Source organism: Octodon degus, unplaced genomic scaffold (genome assembly GCF_000260255.1).
Source record: "Octodon degus isolate 3935 unplaced genomic scaffold, OctDeg1.0 scaffold00221, whole genome shotgun sequence".
Lineage (NCBI taxonomy): Eukaryota > Metazoa > Chordata > Mammalia > Rodentia > Octodontidae > Octodon > Octodon degus.
Window position 1 is genome coordinate 467,971 of NW_004524797.1, and position 12,246 is coordinate 480,216.

The 12,246-nt window shown below is 36.1% G+C and overlaps 1 protein-coding gene and 1 pseudogene across 2 annotated transcripts in view; both read left to right on the forward strand.

The window, feature by feature from the left end:
* Positions 1–12,246, forward strand: part of Ncbp1 (nuclear cap binding protein subunit 1) — a 44,147-nt gene that overhangs the window by 29,681 nt on the left and 2,220 nt on the right. For both annotated transcript variants that reach the window (XM_004645215.3, XM_023705461.1), the window contains 6 exons: positions 4,531–4,653; positions 5,570–5,672; positions 6,233–6,326; positions 7,295–7,398; positions 8,991–9,105; positions 11,562–11,690. In XM_004645215.3, coding sequence (XP_004645272.1) covers positions 4,531–4,653; positions 5,570–5,672; positions 6,233–6,326; positions 7,295–7,398; positions 8,991–9,105; positions 11,562–11,690 — 668 coding nt within the window. The remainder of the gene's footprint in view (positions 1–4,530; positions 4,654–5,569; positions 5,673–6,232; positions 6,327–7,294; positions 7,399–8,990; positions 9,106–11,561; positions 11,691–12,246) is intronic.
* On the forward strand, positions 546–1,136 carry LOC105744072 (annotated as a pseudogene).

Here is a 12,246-nt window from a genome sequence, read left to right on the forward strand (position 1 = left end):
TAATAATAATAATAATAATAATAATAATAATAAACTGACTGCTGGTGGCTACTTCAGACTGATCCACACCGTTTACTCACTTGGATAGGACCTGCAAAAGTTCAAGAACCTTCCTCAGTAGCCTTTGCAGCTTGTTCTTTTGTTTCACATTCCACAAAGGCAGTCCCTTCAGGTCTCCCACAGACTTATAATGTGGTATACTTATATGAACAACATTGCTGCATTTCTCAAATACTTTTTCAATCTGGTAGTGATTAACATTTTTAGGAAGTAATTCCTATATTGAATAAAAAGCAACATTAGAGAACTAAGGCTTTTTCACAGCTAAAAGCCTAAACTTACCCTCAGAATGTCAGTAAAGATTAACCTTTATTAAAAAAAAAAAAAAAAAAAAAAATGATGTGGCTACAGGGGAGAGCGCAGCCAGGAAAATGGCAGACCAAAAGGCAGGAGAGGAGAAGCTGAAGCGAGCTGGAGCTGCCCGAGTTCATTCATGGCAGCCTCTTCTACTGCGACAAATCTCAGTTCCTGCTGTACACTCTTAACGAACAGTGGAAAACTGTTGGGTCAGCAGGTGACAACTGCAGAGGTGTCTTCCTTATAATGATGCTTTTTGGGATTGCTGCTCCCATCAGTCTGCTCAGTAAAAATAGCTCATCTTGGTAAGTTGCTTCAACTTCACCAGGACCTGAAGAAGCAGAAAAAACTGAAAACTAAGACTGCTTATGAAGGGGGAAGTTCCAGTCACAGCGCTGAGAAGCGATCAGCCGAAGAAGAAGCTGTAAACCTCCCAACAAAGCCTACAAAGATCTCCCAACTTTGGATCTGCCATAGGTAGACAACAAAGAAAGCATCAGCTGTATCCAAACTTGGATCAAGTAAGCCTAAAGAAACTGTTCCAACTCTTGCTCCAAAAACCATTTCAGTAGCAGCAGCTTTTAATGAAGATGAAGACAGTGAACTAGAGGAAATGCCTCCGAAAGCAAAGATGAGGATGAAGAATGTTGGAAGGGATACACTGACGTCAGCCAAACCGAACTCTCAATGAAGGAAAGCATGGGTTTTCTGATAACTAGAAGCTATGGGAATGGAATATAAAGTCTCATCTTGGAAATGTCCATGACCAAGACAATTAAATGATGTGTTTTGAATTAGGATGTGGGGTGCGTGTAAAGTTAAAAGAAAGTTTCCTTTTTTAAAGAATGGTATAAGACTATCTTTGGAGCTGCTTTTGCTTTTGCTTTTTCATTTTTCTTTTTAAGATTCAGTAGTACACTGAAGTGAGAGTTTGAAATTAAAGGTAATTTATGTTTTTATATACATATTTCAAGACATTGGCTAATTTTGTAGTTTCATGTGATTAGTTTCCAAAAGTTACAGGTAATAAAAGAAATCAGAAATGGTACCTTTTAAAGAATTGCATGTTTTTTTAGACACAACTGTTAGCACATTAAAAGGGAGGCAGAAAGTTACTGTCTGTGTAAAACTGCAAGCAGTTACTCATAAATTAAGTCCCTCATCCCTGAAACTGTCTGGCTCCCAGGAACAGCCTTAGAAAAAAGGGAAGGTGTCATATCAGAGAGAAAGCATTGCTTGGCCATTGACTGGAAGTAAACCTAGATGAAATTAAACAGCATTTTTTCCCTCTTTGATTTGTTTTGTTTCAAGTAGCCGTATATTAAGTACTACATTGCTGTCAGTGGACCCAGATGCTTAGCTCTTCTGCAAAAATAATTTCTTTTAAATTTTTATGTAAAGTATTGAGTATTTAAAATAGCCCATTTTACCTTACTAGTCTTACCTACCTTCATCAGCCTTCAAAGAACAGCCATTTGTTACCAAAGTAAATTAGTTGGGTTTTTTGTTGGTTGGTTCTTTTTTGTACAGGGTATCACAAGGAAGGTTTTTAATTTTTATTCTTTTGTAAATTAGTATTTTGAATATTCTTCTTTTGGTTTTTATTAGCTGGTTCCTATAGCATTTCCACCAGAACTTGAGACAAATCATAAGGAAGCTGTTTCTTTTAAAAAAGTAGACCACCACCAAAAATTTAAATGTACATACTGCTTAAGTATTGGTCTGCATTTTTACTTTTTAAAAGGTATAAACACCAAAAAAAAAAAAAAATTAACATTGTACAAAGATGAAAAACAGTAAGATGCATTTTCTGTAACTTTGTCTATGCATTTATGTTACTAAGTTGTTAAATCCAATATGAATTGGATTCATTACAGAATTTATTAGAACAGTTAATGTGGTTATTTTAAGTGTGTACATATTGACCAGTGAAGCATATTGTAAGTACTGAAAATGAAAGAAAATATATCTTCAAACACATTTTACTGAATTGCTCATTACATATACTCTTAAATCTATGTATTGTAAACTGTTTGTTTTGTATATTTGTATTATATATGAACTTTCTAATGTGATAGTTAAACACATCTTTAAAAGCATAGTCACATGCAAAAGAAAAATGGTAGAATTATTTCCTTTAGAACTCCTACAATGTTAAATTTATTTATTTATTTATTTTTTTTTTTTGGTGGAACTGGAGATTGAACTCAGACCCTTGCGCTTGCCAGGGAAGCACTTATTCTATTGAGCCATCTCCCCGGCCCCAACAATGTTAAATTTAAAGGCAGCTTCAGACTATTTTATTGGTGGTAGTTACTTGCAGATCTTTTTTAATAGGTAGAAACTCCAGAGAAGAAACCTATGCATATGCCTGATAAATTATCTTTTACATTAAAGTTTAGATTAAGCCCCAAGTAAAACAATAGAAATGTATATAGAACTACTAGTTCTTACATGATTTAATTATATCAAAATATATGGGGGCCGGGGAGATGGCCCAGTAGAAGTGCTTCCCTGGCAAGTGCAAGGGTCTGAGCTCAATCCCCGGTTCCACCAAAAAAAAAACCATGAATTTAACTTTAACTTACTTTTATGTAGGCAAATTTACTCATTTTTGTCCATTTTACTGTTTGTTAAAATAACATCCTTCAGGCCAGCCAAATAGCTCCTCAGATTTAAGTGCTTGGCTGCAAGCAGGAGCAGGGGCCTGGGGTTCGATCCTCAGGCCTGCATGCATGCCCCGCCCCAGGGCGTGGTGACACAGGCCTGTAAATCCCAGCTCTTGGGAGGCTGTAAACAGGTGGATCACTATGAGTCTGATCTAGTAGTGAGACCCTGAACACCTTGTAGACCCCTAAAATAAATAAATAATATCCCTCTCCTACATACTCTTCTTGACCCAAATGAAATACTAATGTAAGGTCAAGATGAGAGAGAAATGACTGAGATGAATATCCTTGCTAAAATAATCAATAAATTTTGTCAAACTAAAAAAAAAAAAAAAACCTTTCAAGCCAGCTTTCTATTCCTTTCTTGGTACCTCTAAGGTAGATATCTTTGTTCCTGAGTTAGAATATAAATTTCCTTGATGACAAAAGAGTCAATTTTTTTTGTGTACCGGGAATCAAACTCAAGGTGTCGTGCTTGCCAAGCAAGCAGTGCTGCTGAGCTGCATCCCCGGCTCAGGCTTTGCTTTTATTTTGTGTGTGTGTGATTTGTTTTGTTTTTTACTTATTTTTCCCTCAAGTGTAACATAACTGTCCTCACATGACAGTATTCCAGGAGCTTAACTCCTACCCTTAGACCCTATGTCTAAATTGCTTTTTTGTTACCCCATTTGACTGCCTTACATTAGAAGTAGATTTCTGTTGCTGGTGATACCTTTATACTAACTTAAATTTTATTCAGTAAGAACTCAACAGATATTATTAAACAACCATAATACAGTATCATATCACATGAGTAGTCTGCCTGAGGTAGATTCAAGCATGAGCTGACTCAGCAAAACAGAACAAGGCGGAAGAAACACGTGATGGCAGAGGCATGTGTTAAAACAAAGCTGCTCACTTCATAGTACCTAGAAAGAAAGAAAAGAGCCCCCACAAAAGAAACCCTTCAAAGTCAGTCATCAAGCCAGTTTTGGCTTTGATGAGTCAAAGGAACTCATCAGTCTGCTCCTAATCCAGCTGCCTCCCTAGGAGTGTCAGTAATCCAGTCAAGTTTGGTCCTTACAGGGTTGTTGACAAAAATGAAACCAAATTACATTGGTTCTTAGGTTTTGAACTTTTACAAAGGCCCAGAAAAGTTGGGGGCTTATAAAGGACAGTTGTAACTGCATCACTTTCGGCTCACTGCTCATCTGATAAAGAACAGTCCTTAAAAAAAAAAAAAGATCAGTCCTCCTTGTACCCCAGATTTCAGTCAGCTTAGTGTTTTAAGAATGTATTGGAAAGAATTAGCATCCATGTAGGTGAAAAACCATTTTACCTGTTAAATGAAATTTGCTCTTGTTGTGTCTTTATACAGTTGTAATTCTGATCTGGAGATAAGAGTATTTTATTTTGGAAGAAAAGATTTTGTTTTGGTTTGCTGTTTGATTTATTCTGAATAACTAACTATTCACAATAGTAGTCTTTTAGTTTAATCTTCCTTCCCCTCTATTTTTGTGTTTAGATTCACTTCCTGGACATTCTGTGGCCCTCTGTTTAGCAGTTGCTTTTAAAAGTAAGGCAACCAATGATGAAATCTTTAGCATCTTAAAAGATGTACCGAACCCTAACCAGGATGATGATGATGGTAAGGGGCTGAATATTTCTTCATTGGAACTATTTACATAGGCAAAGTTAGAGCATAAACATAACTCTGGTCTTTGAGTTTCTTTTACATTACATTGGATGCTAATAAAGCAGTAATTATTTGGTCTTTTCAGCCTGTCAATCTGAGCCCTCAGTCATTTTTCTCCTTATTTAAAAAGAGGTAGTAATGTTTCTGTAAAGTAGCTTTATATTAAGAATATAAGCTACATCTTACATACAAAATAAAATTTACCTTGATCATAAGTTTGCTTGAATTAATAAATGGATAAGGAAAAGGTAGTGTAGACAAATCAGAACAGGTGTCTACTGAACGGTTGGATAGCACTTGACAGGAGAATGCATTTAACGTAAGTAAATCAAAATGATGGTATTAAACTTATATATTTTCACACATCTTGACATAGGTGTTTTTAAGTGTTCACTGATGGTGTTTTTAATATGTTGTCTTTCCATCATATAGACAGAATATAAATAAATTTGTGTGCTACTTTTTAAGACATGGATCAGATAAAAGAATTAGGGAAATAGTCCCAAGAATTAAGATTGTGTTTAGTGTTGTTTTGTTTACAGTCCTGGGTGTTCTCTACTGTTCAGCTACTATATTCCCAACCCTTTTTATTTTGGACGAGGGTTTCCCTAACTTGCCTGGGCAGGACATGAATTGCAAACTTCCTGCTGTAGTCCTGCAATTATAGGTGTGGACCACTGCAACTAGCTAAGATTTTACTTGTATATCAGTATTTGAAATTGGTGCTTACCTTTTATTGTTAGTACTGAAAAATGCTACGTGAGTTTCTGATTTGGCATTCGGATATGAGCATGCTCATTACTCTAAGTGTGTCACCAAGGAATTGCTGTTCTTACTTTTTTTAATATTACTATGAAATATTTTTCAGATGAAGGATTCAGTTTTAACCCTTTGAAAATAGAGGTTTTTGTACAGACTCTGCTACACTTGGCAGCCAAATCATTTAGCCACTCCTTCAGTGCTCTTGCAAAGTAAGTACAAACAGGTGAATACCAATGATATAATAATTTTTATCTAAAGTTACCAAATACAAAAACCTTAGCCAATTATAGAATTTGATACAATGAGTTTTGGTTTGGTCTTTGGTTTATTTCTAAGATCCTTATCCTGAGGCTTCTGAATGTACAATTTGCATATGTCCGTGGAAAGGTACATTTTTCATATAAACATTGAGAGAAACTAGTGGAAACCTAGGTTCTTAGGATAGTTGTTCACACAGTCAGAACTCTGTAGCCTAAGCATCTTCCAAGAAGACAGTAAGCACATAGGATAGCTATCCATCCTTTTCAAGAGCCAGCCAGAAGTTGGCATCTTCCTTGTCATAGTTCAAGACACAGCATAATACTCTCTGAAGATTTTATGACATCTTCCATATAAGCTATAGTTATTAATCATATCTTTTATATTGATAGTTGTTAATGTTTGGTTATTTTGCATTTATGCATGATATTATAAATGGAGTAACACTTAAAAGGCTTTGAAAATATTAAAATGCCTAATGAGTATGAGGGTTTTTTTTTATTGTCAAAAGGTTTCATGAGGTCTTCAAAACTCTAGCAGAAAGTGATGAGGGAAAGTTACATGTGCTAAGAGTTATGTTTGAAGTCTGGAGGAACCATCCACAGGTAAGAATTACTTAATTGAACATGGTGAGGCTTTGATTATGAGTGTAAAAATTAATTATTATCATTTTAGTTTGTGAAACATGAAATTTGTAAATTTATAAATTTTTATGGCCGGTCAGATAGCTCAGCAGACTAAAGCACCTGCTTAGGCAGGCTAAGGGACTGGGGTTTGATCGCCCGCCTGCCATCCCAGCCACACACCTGTAAGCCCAGCATTTGGGAGCCTGAAAACAGGAAGATCACTACGAGTCCAATCTGTGTAGTGAGACCCTGTAGCAAATACATTTTTAAAAAATTATAATCATTATTATTTTTTTTTTTTTTTTGGTATGTGGGACTATTGGATTCATTTTTTATAAAGCAAGTGTTAAAATTTGGTTTTGGATTATATCTTACACTTTGAATGTTCAATAAAAATGCTTATTGGTTGGCAAAGTCTACTAGTTGTGTAGGAAATGGTTATGTAGTCTATCCAGTTTTGTAGACAAGCTTTAGGTTTCTCAATACATACTGTTTTCTTATGGCATACTGTATTATAAAAATCATTTTGTTATGTTTAATTTGGGGAATTTAAATGAAACTAATATATTATTTAAAACTTCTGTCTAGATATTATCATTAATTTTTTTTTTAATTATAGGTTATCGGGGGCTGGGGAGATAGCTCAGTAGAATAAGTGCTTGCCTGGCAAGCGCAAGGTCCTGAGTTCAATCTCCAGTACCACAAACAACAACAAAATAGAATTATAGGTTATCATTCAGAGTTGGGTATTCATTCAGTTTTTATTGGCACAGTAGTAATTTTTAAAGTACTATAGCCAAGCATAGAGCAGAATAAATTGTGAGACCTAATGGTCAAATAGATCAATTCCATTGATACAACAATGAATTTTATAAAGTATAGCATAGTAGCATATTGGCTGCATTTTATAACTGTGATTTACTGTAATAATTCTTCTCTCATTGTAGATGATTGCTGTACTAGTTGATAAGATGATTCGTACACAGATTGTTGACTGTGCTGCAGTAGCAAATTGGATCTTCTCTTCAGAGCTATCTCGTGACTTTACTAGGTTTGGACTAGAATTTGGAGTTCATATATAAGAGACCACATATGTACCAATTTTAGAGAACATAAACTACACAAAATAGTTTCTATTACCTACTCATGGTTTTTATTTGTGAGGTTGCACAGGCTTCCCAGTTGATCAGGACTAGGACAGCAGGAGTTGACAGAAAAGAAGAAACAAAAGCACATTATTTTCAAACAGATACAGAAGTCATCATAGCTCTTTAACTTCTGTTCATCTGAAATTGATAGAAGACACTGGCTTAAATCCTTAGGAGGATAGTGATCAAAGGTTGTCATACCAGCCACGTTGACATTCACAAACTATACAACAGGGGTCTGGGTATTTGGCTCAATGATAGAATGCTTGCCTAGCAAGCTGGAAGCCCTGGGTTCGGTCCTCGGCTCCGAAAACAAAAAATAAACCTCCCCTAAAAAACAATGCAACCAAAAAAATACAGTAAAATCAAAAAAGGCCAAAAACAAGGGGCCACGGAGATGGCTTAGTAAGTAGAATAAGTGTTTGCCTGGCAAGTGCAAGGGCCTGAATTTAGTCCCTGGTTCCACCAAAAAAAAAAAAAAAGAAAGAAAGAAAAAAAGACCAAAACAAGGCAACTGCACAAACAATACAACAGGAAGTCATTCTTATATTTCCATTCAGAAAACTGACCACCATGTATATGTTAGTCATTATGCTGAATGATTTTCATTGTTTTCATCTCACTTCATGTTCACAACACCATTGAAAAAATTATACCATTTTGTACAATTGACAAATTAGGAAAATAGCACTGAGTGTTTAAGCACCTTACCCAAAGTCACACAATTAAGTGCAGTTAGGTAGGATTCAAGCCTAGGTGTTCTGGAATTGATTTTGTTGACCAGTAGCTCCAACTGTTATTAACAGTTAGCTCAAGTATTTCTAACTATGCAAAACATTGCTTAGCACCTAACAGAGTCAAAAAAAGTACTGTGAACTTTTGTCCTCTGGTGACATTCTAGACTTGGAATATACTGTAAAGAAGTATGTTTACGCAACCCTTTAAAATCTCATTGTTTGAGCTGTTTGTTGATAATGTAGCTGACCTGCAAGTATTTGTCTCATTCTTAAAGCCCAGCAGTTGATAGCAATTGTCAACTAATGAGCTTCTTAAATGTCTCAGGAGAATTGCCTGTGTATGCACTAAATAGAATATAGTATAAAGTGAGTACAGTGATACTCACATTAGGTCTCATTTTGATAAAAGTTCAATACTTAACGTTTACATTTAGAGGACAGAAAATATTTTTTCTTCCTATGTTAGTATTTTTCATGGTGAATATGTACACACACCTTTGTATATCTAGTTAGAAGTGAAAAAAATGGCATGTGTGCAATATTGCCCTCTGGAAGCTTACCTGAGTTTAATGGGTGGAACTAAGTGCTTGTACAGTGTCTAATAAAAGGCAAATCCTTGTTGTTGGAGAAAAATGGCTAATTGTGCTCAAGGATGGAAGCCTCTATCCTGAAGAATAAATGGGTTCTAAAAGTTGAAAGATTTGTTGTCTGTAAGCATATCCTTACATAAAGTAATCAAATGCCATGTTCTGTTTAAGATTATTTGTTTGGGAAATCTTGCATTCTACAATTCGTAAGATGAACAAACACGTTCTGAAGATCCAGAAAGAGCTAGAAGAAGCTAAAGAGAAACTGGCAAGGCAACACAAACGGGTAAGTCTTATGTTAAAGAATTAAGTGGTTAAAGATAATGCCATAAATTCTGTAGAATATCCAAAGCCTGCTACCTGTAGCCTGTGTGTGTTGTTACACTGCAGAGTATAAGCCATGAACTTTATTTTTCCCTGGTTATCCATCTCTAGGTTGGCTTTCTGTTTGCACTTTCCAAATAGTGGAGGTGGGGTGGGGTGGGGGTAAACAAAAGATGCTTGAGTTTCTGACTCTTACACAAAGGAAAAAGGTAAAAGATTGTGTATGGTTATCATAGTTCTAGTCCCATGGAGAAAGATGAGACAGTCACTCCCAAGTTTACCCCCCTGCAAAAATAAAAAATCTTGTAAATTAAGTATTAGTAGTTTAGCCATTGTGGAGAGAAGCAGTGAGCTGGCTATGTTCTGTGACTTATGTAATAGGACCAGTATTCTCCATGATAGTATTTTCTGGAATTAAGCATATTTACCAAAGTAGAAAGTAAAACAAATAAAAAAGTTTAATGGTTTATATGAACACATAGCAATTTTGAATGTGTGTCTTTGTATAAACATACATATATACTTACAAAGGAGAATGATGTCCTATTTGGTAGATAGGCAAATTTAGCTTATAAGTGATAGGGCTGGGTTCAGACCCCAATCTCTCAGATGACAGAGATTTTGTTTCATGCCACAGTGTTTGGTACAGATGTGCTAATATGGTAGCTGTTGGCCATGTGTGACTATTTAAGTTTAAATTACCCAAATACAATTTAAAATTCAACTCCCTCATCACAACAGCTATATCTCAAGTGCTTATTAGCCACATGTGGCAAGTGATTGTGGTACTGGCAGCATGGATTTCTGTAGCCTTTCCCTCATGGCAGGAAAGGTTCTGGGCACTGTGCTCCACAGACTTACCTTCATGTGAGGTTGGGAAGATAAAAGTGTGCCCAGGAGCCTAGAACATAAGAAAACCCCACAACATCCACTGTTAGAGAAAAAGGGAGAATTTTGTAAAGTCATAGAGTGGTTCTTTCTTTTCTTTTTTTTTTTTTTGTTTGTTTGTTTGTTTGTTTGTTTTGTATGTATTTGGTACAGGGTCTCACTACGCAGCTCAGACTCAGTGATCCTCCTGTTTTTAGCCTCCCCAGCTCTGGGATTACAGACATGCCCCACTACACCCAGGTGTGCTTAGTCCTCCTGAACTATCTCGCTGGCCCCTTAGTGTAGTTCTGATAATTTTACTTAAGGGTGGGGAGTCTGTCATAGATGAGCCTTCACAATAGAGTCCTCTAGAGTCATCTAGAGGAATTACCAGGCTGTCTAGGTTCGTTGACACCCACCTTTATACTACACATACATTGGTATGTAACATACCTAGAGCTAGGTCCATCTAAGTTATTTAATTTCTCAGCCTTTCTCTTCTTGGGAGATGCCTTTTAATCCTGCCTTTTGTTAGTCGCCTAAACCAGTGATAGTAGGCCTTTTAGATCTTTCAATGATAAAAAATAGCTGGCTGCTTCATGCATGCCATAAGTTAGTCATCACTGGCCTAAGAGAATGTTGTAATTTTAGAATAAGCAGAAGGAGAACATTGAAACTTTACAGAGATATTTAGAGCCCATCATTGCCAGGAATGTCTTAAACAGCTTGCTTTGAATTATTCTATGTTAGTCAAAGCCATTTTAGGCCAGGGATATAGCTTAGTGACGTAAGTACCTGCCTGGCAAGTGCAAGGTCCCCAGTTCAATCCCTGGTACTTCAAAAAAACAACAACAACAACAAAAAAAAAAACGCCATTTTAATTATGAGGGTGTGCAACCTAAGCTCTTGAGTTGTATGAAGGCATGCCCAGCTTTTCCATGTGGCACATTGGGATTGATTAGCAAGGTGCCTCCCTGTTGTTACCACACTCAAGGGATCAGATAATAATAGATGATAGTCAACACCCCACCATCGTTAGAGGAAAAGACTATATTTCTCTGCCCTGGCAAGTACCCTTGGAATGAGAATGAGAAGGCTTTGTTGTAACAACTGCAGCTCCCAAGTTTTAAAGGAGTTGGGAAAGTAACTGAAAGAATACAGTCTCTATTTATTTAAGAATATAGTCCTTAGGCAGCCCCACCTCTGGGGCGTGTTAAGATGACAGTTGAGCCTGGGCGTGGTGACATGCACCTGTAATCCTAGTGCTTGGGAGGCTGAAAACAGGAGAATTACTATGAGTCCAGTCTACTTAGTGAGACCCTGTAGACCCTGAACTAAATACATTAATATACAATTTTTTTTTCAGTCCTTAGCTAGCATTTGATCCAACAATAAAATTGTTCTTTCATGATGAAACCTAATACACTGGATTTCTAAATATTTTCCCTGCCGGGGATATGCCTGGCAAGCACAAGATCCTGAGTTCGATTTACGGTACAATTGAAAAAAATAAACTAAGTATTTTCCCTTTTGTTCCTGTGCCTTCTATAGCGAAGTGATGATGATGACCGAAGCAGTGACAGGAAAGATGGCGTCCTGGAGGAGCAAATAGAAAGACTGCAAGAAAAAGTGGAATCTGCTCAGAGTGAGCAAAAGAACCTTTTTCTAGTTATATTTCAGGTAACTAGGCTTTGGATCAGTGCGTTTCTTTGGTTAAAAAATGTTATTTTTAAATCTTGATTGCATGTTCATTTATAGAAGTTTAAGAAGAATTTACAAACTTAAGGAAAAAAAATGTCAACACTTGGAGGCCACCGTGTATACCTCTTGAGTTCAGTGCTATTTACTTAGCATTTAAATACCTGTCTCATATTTAGTCCCTGTTGTTGATGATTTAGATGATATTTTTTCCTGATGAACATTTTTATGCATAGATCAGGGTAACATTGCTGATTATTTTCTTAGGATGAAACCAAGAAATAATACTTAATTTAGACATTACAGTTCTTTTTTAGTTGTCCCCTCCTCCAAATGTGCCAACTCCCATTATTTCCAGTCTATTTTTTTTCCATAATTTTATTGATAAACAAATAGCAATGAGACAGTTTCAAATCAAATCGCTAGGACAGTTTCAATAATTAACACACTGCATACATTCTTCTTAGTGGTTAATTGCTATACAAGATGTGGACTTGAGATCCTATTTACAAACACCATTAGAACAAATCATTCTATT